Raw genomic sequence first — 19,658 nt, forward strand, 5'->3', positions numbered from 1 at the left:
CTGCCCACACCGCCACGCCTTCTGCCCCCGTCGTCAACATACCGCTGCGCGCCCGGAGTAGCTTCGGCTACCGCGGCGTCCGTGCCCGCCCCTCCGGCGTGTATTACGCGGAGATCCGCTCCGGTAATATACATTGTCTCGGGACGTTCGAGGCCGCCCGCGTGTACGACGCGGCGACATGGCGCCTTGATAACCCACAAGTATAGGGGATCGCAACAGTTTTCGAGGGTAAAGTATTCAACCCGAATTTATTGATTCGACACAAGGGGAGCCAAAGAATACTCTCAAGTATTACCAGTTGAGTTGTCAATTCAACCACACTTGGAAACTTAATATCTGCAGCAAAGTATTTAGTAGCAAAGTAATATGATAGTAGTGGTAACGGTAGCAAAAGGTAACAGTAGTAAAAGCAATGTTTTTGGTATTTTGAAGTGATGATAGCAATAACAACGGGAAAGTAAATAAGCGAAGAACAATGTATGGAAAGCTCATAGACAGTGGATCGATGATGGAGAATTATGCCGGATGCGGTTCATCATGTAACAGTCATAACCTAGGGTGACACATAACTAGCTCCAGTTCATTGATATAATGTAGGCATGTATTCCGAACATAGTCATCCGTACTTAGGAAAAAGAACTTGCATGACATCTTTTGTCCTACCCTCCCGTGGCAGCGGGGTCCTTACGAAAACTAAGGGAAATTAAGGCCTCCTTTTAATAGAGTACCGGAACAAAGCATTAACACATAGTGAATACATGAACTCCTCAAACTACGGTCATCACCGGTAAGTGTCCCGATTATTGTCACTTCGGGGTTAACGGACCATAACACATAATAGGTGACTAAAGACTTGCAAGATAGGATCAAGAACACTCATATATTGATGAAAACATAATAGGTTCAGATCTGAAATCATGGAACTCGGGCCCTAGTGACAAGCACTAAGCATAGAAAAGTCATAGCAACATCAATCTCAGAACATAGTGGATACTAGGGATCAAACCCTAACAAAACTAACTTGATTACATGATAGATCTCATCCAACCCATCACCGTTCAGCAAGCCTGCGATGGAATTACTCACGCACGGCGGTGAGCATCATGAAATTGGTGATGGAGGATGGTTGATGATGACGATGGCGATGGATTCCCCTCTCCGGAGCCCCGAACGGACTCCAGATCAGCCCTCCCGAGAGGTTTTAGGGCTTGGCGGCGGCTTCGTATCGTAAAACGCGATGAATTCTTCTTTCTAATTTTTTTCTCCCCGAAACACAATATATAGAGTTGGAGTTGGAGTCGGAGAGGCACCAGGGGGGGCACAAGGTAGGGGTGCGCCCCCCACCCTCGTGGATAGGTGGTGGGCCCCACGGCCTTCATCTTTTGCAGGTATTTTTTATATTTTCCAAAAAGTTGCTCCGTGAAGTTTCAGGTCATTCCAAGAACGTTTGTTTCTGCACGTAAATAACACCATGGTAATTCTACTGAAAACAGCGTCAATCCGGGTTAGTTCCATTCAAATCATGGAAGTTAGAGTCCAAAATAAGGGCAAAAGTGTTTGGAAAAGTAGATACGACGGAGACGTATCAACTCCCTCAAGCTTAAACCTTTGCTTGCCCTCAAGCAATTCAGTTGACAAACTGAAAGTGATAAAGAAAAACTTTTACAAACTCTGTTTGCTCTTGTTGTTGTAAATATGTAAAGCTAGCATTCAAGTGTTCAACAAAGATTATAACTAACCACATTCGCAATAACGCTTAGGTCACAAGTTTACTCATATCAATAGCATAATCAACCAGCGAGCAATAACAATAAATCTCGGATGACAACACTTTCTCAATACAATCATAATATGATATAATAAGATGGTATCTCTCTAGCCCTTTCTGAGACCGCAAAACATAAATGCAGAGCACCTTTAAAGACCAAGGACTGACTATACATTGTAATTCATGGTAAATGAGATCCAGTCAAGTCATACTCAATGTAAACTAATAGTAATGAATGCAAATGACAGCGGTGCTCTCCAAGTGGTGCTTTTTAATAAGAGGATGATGACTCAGCATAAAAGTAAATGGATAGGCCCTCCACAGAGGGAACCAGGGATTTGTAGAGGTGCTAGAGCTTGGTTTTGAAATAGAGATGAATTAAATTTTGAGCGGTGTACTTCCATTGTCAACATAACAACCAAGAGGTGGCGATATCTTCCATGCTACACACATTATAGGCGGTTCCCAAATAGAATGGTAAAGTTTATACTCCCCTTTCCACCAACAAGCATCAATCCATGGCTTGCTCGAAACGACAAGTGCCTCCAACTAACAAGAGTCCCTGGGGGAGTTTTGTTTGCAATTATTTTGATTTAGTTTGCATAAAGAATGGGACTAGGCATCCCGGTGACCAGCCATTTATCTCGTGAGTGAGGAGCGGAGTCCACTCCTCTTGAGAATAACCCACCTGACATGGAAGATACGGACAACCCTAGTTGATACATGAGCTATTCGAGCATAGAAAACATGATATTAATTTGAAGGTTTAGAGTTTGGCACATATAAATTTACTTGGAACGGCAGGTAGATACCGTATATAGGTAGGTATAGTGGACTCATGTGGAATAACTTTAGGGTTTTAAGGGATTGGATGCACAAGCAGTATTCCCGCTTAGTACAGGTGAAGGCTAGCAAAAGACTGGGAAGCGACCAGCTAGAGAGCGACAACAGTCATGAACATGCATTAAAATTAATCAACACTGAATGCAAGCATGGGTAGGATATAATCCACCATGAATATAAATATCATGAAGGTTATGTTGATTTTGTTTCAACTACATGCGTGAACATGCACCAAGTCAAGTCACTTAAATAATTCAGAGGAGGATAACACCCTATCATACCACATCATAACCATTTCAATAGCATGTTGGCACGTAAGGTAAACCATTATAACTCATAGCTAATCAAGCATGGCACAAGGACTATGATCTCTAATTGTCATTGCAAACATGTTTATTTATAATAGGCTGAATCAGGAACGATGAGCTAATCATATTTACAAAAACAAAAGAGGTCGAGTTCATACCAGCTTTTCTCATCTCGGTCAGTCCATCATATATCGTCATAATTGCCTTTCACTTGCACGACCGAACAATATGAATAATAATAATAGTGCACGTGCATTGGACTAAGCTGGAATCTGTAAGCATTCAATAAACAGGAGAAGACAAGGCAATATGGGCTCTTTTGTCAGATCAACAATAATGTATATAAGAGCCACTTCAAGAATTTAATTATGGTATTCTCCTATCGACCCCCAAAGGAAAGAAAAGAAATAAAACTATTTACATGGGAAAGCTCCCAACAAGCAAAAGAAGAACATGAAATATTTTTGGGTTTTCTTTTTAATTACTACTACAAGCATGGAAATTAAAACTAGCTAAAAGCTACAACTAATTTTTTTGGTTTTTCTTAAGGTTTATTAAACACACAAGAAGAAAGCATAAAAAGGAAATAAACTAGCATGGATGATACAAATGAAAAAGTATGAGCACCGACATCTAGCAATAAGTGTGTGAACATAAATGTAATGTCGGTGGGAAATACGTACTCCCCCAAGCTTAGGCTTTTGGCCTAAGTTGGTCTATGGCCATGGCTGGCCTGGCGGATATCCATAATAGTAGTTGGGGTCGTACTGCAATGAAGAAGAAGACTCCGATTGCCACTGGCTGGCGATCATCTTCGGATCCCACTAGTAATAAGACTGTCGTGAAGGATCAACTTGTGGTTCTGGCTCTGGCTCCATGGCTGGTGCAGGGTTCCGGTAGGCATGAATAGCCTTTAACGGAACAAGGTACTGGCCTGCAGATAAATCAAACAAAGAAGGAGCAGGCAGGGAAATAGTCTCGGGATGATGTTTATCAAAGAACAATTTGTATTTAAGCTCTCCTTCCCTATTCTTAACAATAAAATCATGTGCCACCATACTTTTATAATCTAAATAAACACGAGGCAGCACTTCTTCTTCCTTCTCATAATGCCTAATAGGTATGTTAAAATATGCAGATAGGCGTGAAGCATAGATGCCTCCAAAGATGGGGCCCTTGGTACGGTTCAGACTTAACTGTTTAGCAATAATGCCGCCCATACTAACAGAGTTATCACCGTATAAAGCGTGGAGCAAAATAATAATATTAGGGATACTAAGATTTCCACAGTTTCCGCGACCAATTAAACAACGACCAACAAATAATGCAAAATAGCGTAAAATAGGAAAATATATGCTAGTGATTCGTGCATCGGAAACCTTCCTTGTTTCCCCTACAGTGATAGTATCAATAAACCCGTCCACATCCTCGCGATGTGGTTCCTCTGTCTTGCCCTTGAAAGGGACCAAACAAACCCGAGAAAAATCATAAAGTGACATCTTCTTATGCTCATCATATAAATAAAACTCCACCGTAGGTGGTGACCTCCTAGAATGGAAATGAAAGTTTTGCACAAAGATATTTGTGACTAAGAGATACTAATCGCATTGGTCGTGGAGGAAAGCAGTGAGGCCTGCATTCTTAGCCAATTCATGAAAATCTTCATAAATCCCGGCTGCTCTCAAGAAATCATCGGAAGGCCATTCACACGCCCGAACCTTCGTGGTGCGAGGCAGATTATACTTAGGCTTCAGTGCCTTTTCCTTCGATCTTCGGCTCGATGAACCCCTCAAAAGTCTCTTCATCATTTTCTGAAAAATTCTGAAATTTTTAGTAACTTCAAAATAAAAGTAAACCAAACTCAATAATATTGATAGCAACTACTCCTACAAGTGCCTAGGGCCTATAACATGCATCAAAACTACTTTTGACCATATAAATTTGACATGCAAGCTCAAGAACAGGGTCACCTAAGCAGCAAAAATTTGCAACGAATAAAGCACTAGAACAAAAACTAATTGGGCCAATGGAGGAGTCACATACCAAAGAACAATCTCCCCAAGCAGTTTTGTGAGAGGTGCTTTGAGCAAGGAGATCAAAAATGGCAGCAAAATGAGCTTGGACTCAGGTTTGAGCTGGATATTTATGTTTGGGGGAGGAAGAAGGAGTGTGTGGATGAAAGGATAAGTGGAGGAGGGCCATCATGGGCCCACGAGGCAGGGGGGCGCCCAGGAGGGTAGGGCGCGCCCTCCACCCTCGTGGGCAGGTGGTTGACCCCCCTCTTGTGTTCTCAGTACCAAATCTTCTCAAATATTCTAGAAAAAATCATATTTAAATCTCAAGGCATTTGGAGAACTTTTATTTTCGGGGTATTTTTATATTGCACGGATAATCAGATAAGAGACAGAAAAATATTTATTTTTATTTTATTTAATATAAATAACAGAAAGTAAAAGTGGGGTACAGACGGTTGTGCCTTCTAGTTTCATCCATCTCATGATCATCAAAAGGAATCCACTAACAAGGTTGATCAAGTCTTGTTAACGAACTCATTCCGAATAACATGGAACCGGAGAAATTTCGAATAACACTATGTTACCTCAACAGGGATATGCACATCCCCAATAATAAGAATATCATATTTCTTCTTGACAGTAGGAAGAGGAAATTCAAAACCTCCAAATATAATCGATGGAATTTTTCCAATAGAATTGATATTGTGGACTTGAGGTTGTTTCCTCGGAAAGTGTACCGTATGCTCATTACCATTAACATGAAAAGTGGCATTGCCTTTAGTGCAATCAATAACAACTCCTGCAGTATTCAAAAAGGGTCTTCCAAGAATAATAGACATACTATCATCCTCGGGAATATCAAGAGTAACAAAGTCCGTTAAAATAGTAACGTTTGCAACTACAACAGGCACATCCTCACAAATACCGACAGGTATAGCAGTTGATTTATCAGCCATTTGTAAAGATATTTCAGTAGGTGTCAACTTATTCAAATCAAGTCTACGATATAGAGAAATAGGCATAACACTAACACCGGCTTCAAGATCACATAAAGCAGTTTTAACATAGTTTCTTTTAATGAAGCATGGTATAGTGGGTACTCCTGGATCTCCAAGTTTCTTTGGTATTCCACCCTTAAAAGTATAATTAGCAAGCATGGTGGAAATTTCAGCTTCCGGTATCTTTCTCTTATTTGTAACAATATCTTTCATGTACTTAGCATAAGGATTCATTTTAAGCATATCAGTTAATCGCATACGCAAAAATATAGGTCTAATCATTTCAGCAAAGCGCTCAAAATCCTCATCATCCTTTTTCTTGGATGGTTTGGGAGGAAAAGGTATGGGTTTCTGAACCCATGGTTCTCTTTCTTTACCATGTTTCCTAGCAACAAAATCTTTCTTATCATAACGTCGATTCTTTGATTGTGGGTTATCAAGATCAACAACATGTTCAATTTCTATATCATTATCATTACTAGGTTGAGCATCATTATGAACATTATTATTAACATTCACTAGTTTCAGGTTCATTACCAGATTGTGTTTCAGCATCAGAGATAGCAATATCATTTGGATTCTCGGGTGTTTCGGTAACAGGTTCACTAGAAGCATGCAAAGTCCTATCATCTTTCTTTTTCTTCTTTTTAGAAGGACTAGGTGCATCTACATTATTTCTCTGAGAATCTTGCTCAATTCTCTTAGGATGGCCTTCAGGATACAAAGGTTCCTGAGTCATTTTACCAGTTCTAGTAGCCACTCTAACTGCATTATAATTATCCTTACTATTCAATTCATTGAGCAAATCATTTTGAGCTTTAAGTACTTGTTCTACTTGAGTGGTAACCATAGAAGCATGTTTACTAATATGTTTAAGTTCACCTTTGACATTGGCCATATAATCACCCAAGTGTTCAAGCATATTTGAATTGTATTTCAATTGTCTACCAAAATAAGCATTAAAGTCTTCTTGCTTAGCCATAAATTTATCAAACTCATCTAAGCATGGGCTAGCAAACTTAGTAAATGGGATTTCAGCTTTATCATATCTATAGAGAGAATTTACCTTTACTACCTGTGTCGGGTTATCAAGACCATGAGTTTCTTCAATTAGTGATGGATCAAGATCATATGTTCCTTCAATAGGCGGTAAATTAAGACCGTGTATTTCTTCAATAGGAGGTAAATTCTTAACATCTTCAGCTTTAATACCCTTTTCTTTCATAGATTTCGTTGCCTCTTGCATATCTTCAGGACTAAGAAATAGAATACCCCTCTTCTTCGGAGTTGGTTTAGGAATAGGCTCAGGAATTGGCTCCAGAGGTGTCCAATTATTTTTATTTGTCAACAAATTATTCAATAGAATTTCAGCTTCATCCGGTGTTCTTTCCCTGAAAACAGAACCAGCACAACTATCCAGGTAATCTCTGGAGGCATCGGTTAGTCCATTATAAAAGATATCAAGTATTTCATTTTTCTTAAGAGGATGATCAGGCAAAGCATTAAGTAATTGGAAAAGCCTCCCCCAAGCTTGTGGGAGACTCTCTTCTTTAATTTGCACAAAATTATATATATCCCTCAAAGCAGCTTGTTTCCTATGAGCAGGGAAATATTTAGCAGGGAAGTAATAAATCATATCTTGGAGACTACGCACACAACCAGGATAAAGAGAATTAAACCATATCTTAGCATCACCCTTTAATGAGAACGGAAATATTTTAAGAATATAAAAGTAACGAGTTCTCTCATCAGTCGTGAATAGGGTGGCTATATCATTTAATTTAGTAAGATGTGCCACAACAGTTTCAGATTCATAACCGTGAAAAGGATCAGATTCAACCAAAGTAATTATATCAGGATCAACAGAGAATTCATAATCCTTATCGGTAACACAGATAGGTGAAGTAGCAAAAGCAGAGTCAGGTTTCATCCTAGCATTTAGAGGTTGCTTGTTCCATTTAGCTAATAACCTCTTAAGTTCGTATCTACCTTTGCAAGCTAAAATAGCTAAAGAGGCTTCTTGATCAAAAACATAACCCTCAGGAATAAGAGGCAAGTCTTCATCATCAATTTCACCAGTATTATCAGATTCAATATTTTCAATCTCTCTAGCCCTAGCAAGTTGTTCATCAAGAAATTCACCAAGTGGCACAGTAGTATCAAGCATAGAAATAGTTTCATCATAAGTATCATGTATAGCAGAAGTGGCATCATCAATAACATGTGACATATCAGAACGAATAGCAGAAGCAGTTTTAGGTGTCGCAAGCTTACTCAAAACAGAAGGTGAATCAAGTGCAGAGCTAGATGGCAGTTCCTTACCTCCCCTCGTAGTTGAGGGATAAATCTTGGTTTTTGGATCTTTCAATTTCTTCATAATGATAAACAGATATAAATCCCAAGTGACTCAAAGAATAGAGCTATGCTCCCCGGCAACGGCGCCAGAAAATAGTCTTGATAACGCACAAGTATAGGGGATCGCAACAGTTTTCGAGGGTAAAGTATTCAACCCAAATTTATTGATTCGACACAAGGGGAGCCAAATAATACTCTCAAGTATTAGCAGCTGAGCTGTCAGTTCAACCAGACCTGGAAACTTAATATATGCAGCAAAGTATTTAGTAGCAAAGTAATATGATAGTAGTGGTAACGGTAGGAAAAGGTAACCGTAGTAAAAGCAATGTTTTTGGTATTTTGTAGTGGTGATAGCAATAACAACGGAAAAGTAAATAAGCGAAGAACAATGTAAGGAAAGCTCGTAGGCAATGGATCGGTGATGGAGAATTATGCCGGATGCGGTTCATCATGTAACAGTCATAACCTAGGGTGACATAGAACTAGCTCCAGTTCATTGATATAATGTAGGCATGTATTCCGAACATAGTCATACGTGCTTATGGAAAAGAACTTGCATGACATCTTTTGTCCTACCCTCCCGTGGCAGCGGGGTCCTTACGAAAACTAAGGGATATTAAGGCCTCCTTTTAATAGAGTACCGGAACAAAGCATTAACACATGGTGAATACATGAACTCCTCAAACTACGGTCATCACCGGTAAGTATCCCGATTATTGTCACTTCGGGGTTAACGGATCAAACACATAATAGGTGACTATAGACTTGCAAGATAGGATCAAGAACACTCATATATTGATGAAAACATAATAGGTTCAGATATGAAATCATGGCACTCGGGCCCTAGTGACAAGCATTAAGCATAGCAAAGTCATAGCAACATCAATCTCAAAACATAGTGGATACTAGGGATCAAACCCTAGCAAACCTAACTCGATTACATGATAGATCACATCCAACCCATCACCGTCCAGCAAGCCTACGATGGAATTACTCACGCACGGCGGTGAGCATCATGAAATTGGTGATGGAGAATGGTTGATGATGATGATGGCGACGGATTCCCCTCTCTGGAGCCCCGAACGAATTCCAGATCAGCCCTCACGAGAGGTTTTAGGGCTTGGCGGCGGCTCCGCATCGTAAAACGCGATGAATTCTTCTCTCTGATTTTTTTTCTCCCCGAAACACAATATAGAGTTGGAGTCGGAGAGGCACCAGGGGCCCACGAGGTAGGGGGCGCGCCCCCCACCCTCGTGGACAGGTGGTGGCCCCCCTGGCCTTCATCTTTTGCAGGTATTTTTTATATTTTCCAAAAAGTTGCTCCGTGAAGTTTCAGGTCATTCCGAGAACGTTTGTTTCTGCACATAAATAACACCATGGTAATTATGCTGAAAACAACGTCAGTCCGGATTAGTTCCATTCAAATCATGCAAGTTAGAGTCTAAAACAAGGGCAAAAGTGTTTGGAAAAGTAGATACGACGGAGACGTATCACACCTCAACCGGCCACGTTCGCAGATGAATTTCTCGGATGCTCGGACGCACCAGCAGGTGCAGGACCTCGCGCCTCCGCCGCTGCTAATCACCGACAAGGACCACCGCATCCAGCGTAGGCGGGAGCGCCGCCTCGTCATGCCGAGGTGGACAAGGATGCCATGGCGGAGTGGCACCAACGTTTCCCGGAGGATGTCGCCGCCGAGAACGACTTCTGCACTGCGAGCCGTGGAACGGGCAGACAGGCGTGCGTGGAAGGCATTGGCGATAGCGTAGTGCGAACTGGGATTGGCGTCGACCTTTGACGACAATGATCCTCGGTGGGATGACACGTTCCTATCATCGGACTACACTACCGAGGAGGAGGACGATAATGAGTAGTTTCTAGTATATTTGCATCATAAGTATCGTTTTTATCTATTTTTATTTGTACCGTATGTACTAGTTTGTGGTACTGGGCTTGAACTATGTTATTTGAATTTTATCTATATGCTATTCGCATGTGTTGCATGGTAGTATCGGTTGCTGGCGCGCGCCGTTTTTTGCAGCGTCTGCTGAAGCTGCTCACGCGCGCCATTTTTTACAGTGGCCGCCGGAGCCAGCGCTCTGCTGCACATAAAAAAAATACTATTTCAACGGTGTAAAAATTATTTTGCGCCTGTTGAAGATGCTCTTTAAGCCCTTGTCTTCTTCTCTGACCGCGGCAACCCTCCAGCAGTTACCAGCAAGCAACCCCTGAATCGAACCTCCCTCGGACAACGGCGAGAAAGAGAGGCGGCTAGGTTTTCACGATCGCCTTTGCCCTCTTTTCGTAGCTGCGCTTGACATTCCATTAAACCAACCGGACACCGTTAAAGATCGTCCACAGGGAGAAACAAAAGCCACGGAGGATTTACTAGGAGGATCCACGGTGAGGGGCGCCCACTGCGTGTTCTTCAAGTTACACTTACTGCATTGTGAAATGCTAAGAACAGAGTCGAGGAAGGCAAGCTAACGCTCAAGAATCCGTTTCGCTTTATATTTTCGTGTTTCTCAAAGGCATATTTGGTTGTTACTCTCATGAGATGTATCCCCGAACCCACAGTGTTTGCCTGTTTTTACCTGTTCCCAACGTAAGTATTTTTGACTGGAGGAGACGGATAAATGTTGCTTGCCAAGAACCATCAGGTAATCCAACCTCTATAGATTCGAAAACAAGGATTACTACACCCTTGATCCATCAGTTCAACCATACGATCAGGAATTCAGTTCTGCAACTGCAACAGAGGCAGATGAACACAGCTGAGCTAACTACACTACCTCTCTTCGCCTTCTATGCCGACATGCCGTCGACTACTAGCATCTCTGCCTTCCGCTCATCTCTCGCACACATGACATGGCTACCAAGAAGTCTCCTTGGACAGGAGAGCGGTCCGAGACATCACACGCGCACGGATCCAATGGAGAAGACGAAGCCAGCGAACTGCGGCGGTGGGCGCACCACGGTCCAGCTCTTGGACTTGACGTCGAACACCCACAGCGCGTGCCCGGTGCCTCCGCCCTCGGACTCGATGGCGCCGGTCACCACCACGCGCTCGCCGCCGCCGACGGCGACCGCGCGCGCAGTGCCGGCCTTGAGCCCCGGCGGGGACGGCCCGACCTCGCGCCAGCTGCGCCGCTCCCCGCGGTACTCCATCACGGCCGTGCCCTCGATGCACCACACCCGGCCGCGCACCACCACGTGCGCCGCCGACGGCGGCGCGCGCACGCGCTCCAGCCGGCGCCACTCGCGGGACGCCGGGTCGAACCACTCGGCGTCGCGCTCGAACCCGCCCTGGCGGCCCGTGCGGTACCCGCTCACAGCCAGGAACCGGTCGCCGGCGACGGTGGCCATGCCGTCGCACTCGTCGCGCTCCTCGGACATGTCCGGGAGCGGGTCCCAGGCGTCGGCGCCCGCGTCGTACGCCTCCGCCGTCTTCAGCGCGTTCTTGAGCTTGTCGTGGCCTCCCGCGACGTAGATCTTGCCGCCGGCCTCGGCGCAGGCGAAGAAGGACCGCGCCGACCGCATGGGCGCGCCGCGGCGCCACACGCCGGTGGAGGCGTCGAGCACGTGCACGTCCGCCACGGGCTCGAAGGTCTCGGGGTCCCACCCGCCCAGCACGGCGAGGCGGCTCCCCACGGCCGCGCACTGCGCGAACATCGGCACGGGCGGCGCGGCGCCCTCCCGGCGCCACTCGCCGGTGGTGACGTTGTACACCGACACGCCGTACGCCTGGGCGTTCTCCGGCGCGGCCCCATCCGCGTCCGCGGCCGCCGGGTTCCCGAACTGCAGCAGGTAGACCAGGTCCTCGTTGGCGCCGGCCTCGGCGCGCGCCAGCGCGAAGTCCGGCGCGGCGGCGGCGGTGTTCCAGCCGCGGCAGACGCCCCGCATCGAGCGGAAGGAGGCGTGCGGGACGCGCGCCAGGCAGTCGACGGCGACGTCGTCCGGCATGCCCGGGATGAGGTCGACGTGCTCGACCTTGCACTCCTGGACACGGCTCTTCTGGTTCCTCATCTTCGTTATCTCTGGGATTGGGATCGGGGTTGGGAATGGAGATGGATGGCTCTCCGGCTCGGCGGAAGGGTGGCATTAAATAGAGCGCTGGGGGTGGCACGTGGCGCGGCGTGATTGGAGCTGAGGACACATCGAAAGGTTTATTGAAGAAAAGAAAATTCAGTGCACTGGCGCCAGTCGAAATGCAGTTCACCGCGCACCGACGACAGCACCGACTGCGACCGATCTCTGTCGTGGCTTCTTCGCTTGCTTGATTCTTTGCTACGATCGAACCTTTTGTTTTAAATACGCATTTTGTTCGTAACGCATTTTCATATAAAATTCGAAGCATCTTTATAAGTATTTCGCAAAGCAACAGCCGAGGGAAACCCTAGACCACGCGCCTGCGTCCTCCATTTTCCATCTACGCCGGTGTAGCAGATGGGAGAGGGAGTAGTCTTGGGTCTCCCAAGCGTGTGTACTTTTGATTTTTTTTTGTCATTTAATTTTTGCTATTAGAGTAATTCTGGCAAATCTCCATAAGTACTGAATTCCCGTAATAACCTTCCGGTTGGCATTTGAGATTCCAAAAGCAGGTCCAACAAAAGCACGGAATTCATGCAAATACGCCAAATTCAGCCACGTTTACCGCTGGAACGCGGCCATTCCGGGTATAAATCGGTCCGCTCTTGCTTAGCGGTGCCACCTCTCACACATCTCCTCTTTTCGCGGGCGTCACTTCTCCCTCATCTTCCCCATCGCCCCCACACTCACCCCACATCGGTCATGTCACAGCGGGCGAGCCTTTCCCGCAAGGCTTTTCCCAGCGAGACTAAAGAAGATCACGCCAGGAGAAAGTTTCGGGAGAGGATGTGGAAATGGTTTGAGTGGGTCGAGAAGGAGGCACCCCACAAGGCTGAATCAGCCGTTGGGCCGAAGCGCCTCCCAGCCACCTATTACTACCTTTTCTGCATGACGACGACCGCCTTGGCAGAGAGGGAAGCTACGCGCACGGAGGGCTACCGTTATGGTCGTCGTGGCCTTCTCACGTATCAAGGATGTCATGTGTTCGTAAACCACCACAATGGAAGAAGCCGAAGCATGCTTCATTTGAGAGTTCACTTCCAAACGAAGGAATATGCCGTCAATAAGTTAGCAGTAGTCTCGTTGTTCAAATCATACTAGGAATCTTTATTGAAATCCTTGTTAAAATATAGTTCAAAGTTTTTTCAATTGTTATTGGGTGAGATGGAGAAGATATAATTCTTGATAGCGAATGACAAACGGGTCCCACCTGGAGATTTTTTGTGTAGGCTCAATATATGGCAGTTATGTGTTTGTGCACAACATTGCCAGCCTCCAGAACATTATTGTGTGTGTTCGATATGCATTATGGCGACTCTGCTAGAATTGTTCTTAGCGGCTATATGCCAACCGTCGGTGTCGTGTTGTGAATTAATGGTCCTCCATCCTTGTGTGACATTCATGGTTGATGTCTAGAAGCTAGTGGTGTCTTAGTTTCTCTAGTTCCACTCCATTTTTGCCATGGCCTTCTCCTTCGGCGTTACTTGAGTTTTGAAATCTCAGTTCCTTCGGCGACTGGGTGATGAAGCAGTGCATAGCAAAGCTTATGACATGTATGTCCCTAGTCACAATGCGTTTTACATCATCAGATTTTTTATAATCCTCGCCACTTATGGAGGGCGTCTTGTGCAACTATGAAATTTTCTAAGGTTAGTCAAGCTTATGCAAGTATAACCTTCTATTAGTTCTTTACTGGTGCAAGAAAGAGCACCGACATGATATTGATAACTAGAGATGGCGTCTTCAAAATGTTTTGATGGAACTTTAGAGTATGGCAACGTTTATTTGCTCGTCAGATTTATTCCAATTTCTTTTGTCATGATGTAACATCTTCTCTAAACTAAGTAAGTCAGATTTTTGGCCTAAAAAAGTTGAAACATCGCCGGGGTGGGCTTTACGCCAACATAAAATGCGTTTATATATCTACCACTGTCAAAAGTGAAAGTAAACAAAAACTCTTCATACTCCTATCCGCCATCCATGTGTTGTTATCCCGGGAAAACATCCAAATTGTTGTTTGCTTTTCTCTCTTTATCGAATGTAATGAGCATAATTAACCCCTCTGGTTTCATTTGCACCAATTTGATAAATCAAGCATCCGGAAGGTCTGCGATAACTCCAGTGTGGGTATACATCCTGCCCTAACATCAAAATGGTTCTTAGTACAATTTTAGAAGAATAATCAGAAGGAAACATATTGGAGATGTTAGAAGTACTCTAGGCAGGCTCTTCTCCTTGATCATATAAACAAATAGAAAGTCATACTTCATGATGTTAAAATATCTATTCGCATCTCCTCCAACCCCCACTTGTTTTTACCCAGCAATTATCCTTACCAACGCGCCCAACCCTATCTTGTATGAAACAACTCAAAAGTAAATGATGCAGATTTCTTGCCCATTGGCGATATTGTATTAAAGTTTTTTTATTATGTAACTCGGAGAAATATGCTAACCAATAAGAAATTTGTGACATAATGATAGTAGGGTAATAAAGTGATACATTCTAGAACAAGGTGCATTTATAACCTTCCATAAAGACCATTACACACCTACATCCACCAATAAAATCACATACCCAATTACAAAACTTTGAGACCGATAATATATTTATCTTGACCCAACACACATTTCACTACATCCCAGGCATATATAAAAATTGAAAGAAATATGCCCTAGAGGCAATAATAAAGTTATTGTTTATTTTCTTATATCATGATAAATGTTTATTATTCATGCTAGAATTTTATTAACCGGAAACATAATACATGTGTGAATACATAGACAAAAACAGAGAGTCACTAGTATGCCTCTACTTGACTAGCTCGTTAATCAAAGATAGTTATGTTTCCTAACCATAGACATGAGTTGTCATTTGATTAACGGGATCACATCATTAGGAGAATGATGTGATTGACTTGACCCATTCCGTTAGCTTAGCACTTGATCGTTTAGTTTGTTGCTATTGCTTTCTTCATAACTTATACATGTTCCTATGACTATGAGATTATGCAACTCCTGTTTACCGGAGGAACACTGTGTGTGCTACCAAACGTCACAACGTAACTGGGTGATTATAAAGGTGCTCTACAGGTGTCTCCGAAGGTACTTGTTGGGTTGGCGTATTTCGAGATTAGGATTTGTCACTCCGATTATCGGAGAGGTATCTCTGGGCCCTCTCGGTAATGCACATCACTCAAGCCTTGCAAGCATTGCAACTAATAAGTTGGTTGCAGGATGATGTATTATGGAACGAGTAAAGAGACTTGCCGGTAACGAGATTGAACTAGGTATTGAGATACCGACAATCGAATCTCGGGCAAGTAACATAGCGATGACAAAGGGAACAACGTATGTTGTTATGCGGTCTGACCGATAAAGATCTTCGTAGAATATGTAGGAGCCAATATGAGCATCCAGGTTCCGCTATTGGTTATTGACCGGAGACGTGTCTCGGTCATGTCTACATAGTTCTTGAACCCGTAGGGTCCGCACGCTTAAAGTTCGGTGACGATCGTAATTAGGGTTTTTGTGTTTTGATGTACCGAAGGTTGTTCGGAGTCCCGGATGTGATCACGGACATGACGAGGAGTCTCGAAATGGTCGAGACATAAAGATTGATATATTGGAAGCCTATATTTGGATATCGAAAACGTTCCGGGTGAAATCGGGATTTTACCGGAGTACCGGGGGTTATCGGACCCCCCCCCCCCGGGGGGTTATTGGGCCTACATGGGCCATAAGGGAGAAGAGGAGGGCCGGCCAGGGCAGGCCGCGCGCCCCCTCCCCCCTAGTACGAATAGGACAAGGAAGGGGGGGGGCGGCGCCCCCCTTTCCTCTTTCTCCCTTCCTCCTTCCTTTTCCAACAAGGCAAGAGGGGGGAGTCCTACTCCCGGTTGGAGTAGGACTCCTCCAGGCGCACCCACAGGGCCGGCCGCACCTCCCCCTCTCCCTCCTTTATATACTGAGGCAAGGGGGCATCCCATGACACACAAGTTAATCCTTGTGATCGTTCCTTAGCCGTGTGCGGTGACCCCTTCCACCATATTCACCTCGGTCATATCGAAGCGGTGCTTAGGCGAAGCCCTGCGTCGGTAGAACATCATCACCGTCATCAGGCCGTCGTGCTGACAAAACTCTCCCTCAACGTTTTGCTGGATCGGAACTCGAGGGACGTCACCGAGTTGAACGTGTGCAGAACTCGAAGGTGCTGTACGTTCGGTACTTGGATCCGTCGGATCGGGAAGACGCACGACTACTTCCTCTACGTTGTGTCAACACTTCCGTTGCCGGTCTACGAGGGTACGTAGACAACATTCTTCCCTCTCGTTGCTATGCATCACCATGATCTTGCGTGTGCGTAGGAAATTTTTTGAAATTACTACGTTCCCCAACAGAAATCACGCAACAAAGAATAACCGATCAACACACTCATCACGACATAATGGGCATTTAACATTTCCCTCCCAGACCCTCTTGGCTAGGTTACCTCTAGTGAGAGCATTGTTTCCAAGAATAATAGTGTTGAGAGGGGTGGGAAGATGGTGGTAGAACTTGGGAGGTGGGGGTTACAAGATTTTCAAGATCAACAAGTCATAGTTGGGAGAGGGAGAAGAGGATAAATGTGAAGTTTTGACACATGTATAATGAGTGCTAACTTCAGTTATAAAAATTTCTAGACAACACTACAAGATCATGGAACGAACAACTAGACTTCTTACATGTAAAGAATATCCAAAATGTAACTCGGAAAGTTGTATACACAATTTCAAGAAACCGATTCACCATAGTTAAAATTATAGTTAATCAAGGACGACTCCAAGTGTAGTTGATGAGAATTTTACACGTCAATGATATTTATTCTACAAAAGGTATCCAAAGTGTAATAGGTGCCAAGTTTTACAGAGAATTACCAACAAGTGCAACGGATGTATCCATGGGAAGTCCAATATGTACTCCATAAAAGTTCTCTAAACCAGGCGCATGCTCTAAGAACAAACTATTTTCTCCTGCTCCTTCGGGTTCACAAATATAAGATGTTTCGGATATATCAATATGAACTACGTACAAACTGAAATAAGAAACAAACTAACTAAATCGTGTCTATACACATCTGATTCACAAAAAAGTTAGAACATCGTATATTTGTGAACTGGGGGAGTTTAATATAATGTAACCGGCAGTAATCTTCTTTGTCACGTTACCAGCAAGCGTCATAGCATATGCTTGATTGGCCCCATGGTATTCTGTCGATCACGCCGGCGGCTAGACGCTGGCGTCGGATGTTAAGCAAGCGATGTGAATGGTTTAACACCAACAATGCATCAGCATCTTATCTCTTGTGGCCAGCCATGTTTTCTGTCACCATGTGTTACATAAGACATGTGTTACCGCTGTATTATGGATGAGCACAAGCACCCTAGTAAACGCTTATCTCGTGTTTGACTAATGGCGGCAGATTCGTTTCTTCTGCCCCTCTGAACCTGTTGCTCTCGCAAATCACCCATTTTCCAAGGCAAGGATCATCCAACTTGGTCCATGACAACGAACATTGATGCGGCCTGGATGGAGATGCTGCGCTACTATATTATCTCGATATATGTTTTCCGGTTAATCTTTTCGTAAAATTACTACTGTTTCTGACGAGGCCACTTGGGGTTGGAATATTTGGGCGAGAAAACTGGATAAGATCGAGAGCGGGTTATTGTCAAAAAAGAAGATCGGGAGCGGGCTGGACCAATTAGGAACAGGGGCCTATGGAGACAGCCCATGTGAGGGTGTGGGGGCAGAGAGTCGTCTCCACGAAGAAGATGAAGAGATAGCTTCGGCTGCAACAGTTGATTTTGTTCGAGTGCAAAAGAAAACACGTGAGTCCGTGCTGGATGGCAGGTGGGGCAGTGGATCTCAACGAACAGTAGAGTTTGTTACTACTGTTTCCTCACGCCAAGGGCATGATCGGGGGTGCTTCTAGAAGCTTTTCCCTCATTGTCCATGCATGTGTGTGAGAGCACTTGGTGATGATTAACTATCCTGAAGTAAAGTCTGAAATAAACCCTGACTTTGTAGAGGCTGACGTAAATGAACCCTCACCTTCAAATCTCTAAAGTTGATACCCTAACTTCTCTGATCCCGGTTTTTTCAAACCCTGGACACGTTTGGCGCACTGGGAAAAGAGATGATCCCAGCCTGGTTCATCAACTACCCTCGCTGGCAGTATGGGTCCACAAATCAGATTCATCTTTCTTCTCTTATTTTCTTCTACCTCTGTCCTGCACACGGCTCGACTACGGGAAGCACGGCCACGCGCGGGTCAGCCGTCCGATGACATGCGCGACCAGTGGGGCCGAGGCACGCCGTGGCCGCTGGTAGGTAGCCGGGCCTTGAGCGGCGGTGACGACGTACTGACACAGCTCGACCACACGGGGTGGTGGCGGCGGCGTCAAATTGATGACCGCTTATAGCGGCGGCGCGCAGGCAAGTCTGGCAGCGGCGGGCCGCGCGTAGCTGTGAGCAACTGCAGGAAGTAGATGGCGTCGGGCACGAAGCCGAAGCACGGCCCGTGGCTGCCAGCGAGCCGATGCAAACGGCGGCGTGGTTAGAGAGCAACGTGGCGGCCATAGCGGGATGGACGCATGGATGCGTACGTGCATGCAGCGTGCGTTTGTGCAAACATACGCGAGTCCAGTTAGTCCAAAAAACATACGTGAGTGCAGCCTGCAAGACGTCGGCTTGGCACGCCAAGGCTTGATTGGCGTCCACGACAGCCGCCTCCAGCTCGTCCGGAACGGCGTCGACGGCTGAGCCAACCCGTCCGGCACACTCATCAGGTCGGATGCATGAGTCCGCCTTCAGCGCAGTCTTGAGTTTGGTGAGAAGATTTTCATTGCCAACGCTCAAGTCCTTGCCCACGGTTGCCATAGGGTCGGGCACCGCTGCCGCTCACCTCCGTTTTGCACCCAATTAGTTTTTTTAAACTTTACACCTAATTAGTTGGTGAGCGAACTGGTGGGGAGATGCATATGATAGGTGGGCCCATGTAGTAAGTCACTGTAGAAATCAATCCCGACTGAGATCAGACCGTTTCAATTACACCAAACAAGAATTTACACATGCATGGTCGGGATTAATCGGATCTATAAGTATAGGGTATCAATTTCAGGGATTTGAAGGTGAGGCTTCATTTGCGTCGGCCTTTACAACCTCAGAGTTTATTTCAGACTTCACTTATTATCCTGCGTTCAACTTTCAGAATATGCATGTAAGAGTTTCAAGATTTCTGTGAT

General features: G+C 44.9%; 1 protein-coding gene and 1 long non-coding RNA gene across 2 annotated transcripts; both read right to left on the minus strand.

Moving 5' to 3' along the window:
* Window positions 1-10,926: 10,926 nt before the first annotated feature.
* LOC119286576 (F-box/kelch-repeat protein At2g44130-like) lies at window positions 10,927-12,354 on the minus strand. Its single transcript, XM_037565962.1, has one exon. The coding sequence runs from the start codon at window positions 12,311-12,313 to the stop codon at window positions 11,201-11,203; it is 1,113 nt and encodes a 370-aa protein (XP_037421859.1). The 5' UTR covers window positions 12,314-12,354; the 3' UTR covers window positions 10,927-11,200.
* Window positions 12,355-14,321: 1,967 nt separating this feature from the next.
* Window positions 14,322-19,320, minus strand: LOC119289068. Its single transcript, XR_005141414.1, has 2 exons — window positions 19,079-19,320; window positions 14,322-14,512 (listed from the first exon to the last, which is right to left on the minus strand). It is a non-coding gene; the product is annotated as an uncharacterized LOC119289068 (long non-coding RNA).
* Between the last annotated feature and the right edge of the window lie 338 nt (window positions 19,321-19,658).

Source organism: Triticum dicoccoides, chromosome 4A (assembly GCF_002162155.2).
Source record: "Triticum dicoccoides isolate Atlit2015 ecotype Zavitan chromosome 4A, WEW_v2.0, whole genome shotgun sequence".
Classification (NCBI taxonomy): Eukaryota; Viridiplantae; Streptophyta; class Magnoliopsida; order Poales; family Poaceae; genus Triticum; species Triticum dicoccoides.

Coding starts and splice junctions, on each gene's coding strand:
- LOC119286576 (XM_037565962.1), bottom strand. CDS start 12,313: ATGAGGAACCAGAAGAGCCGTGTCCAGGAGTGCAAGGTCGAGCACGTC.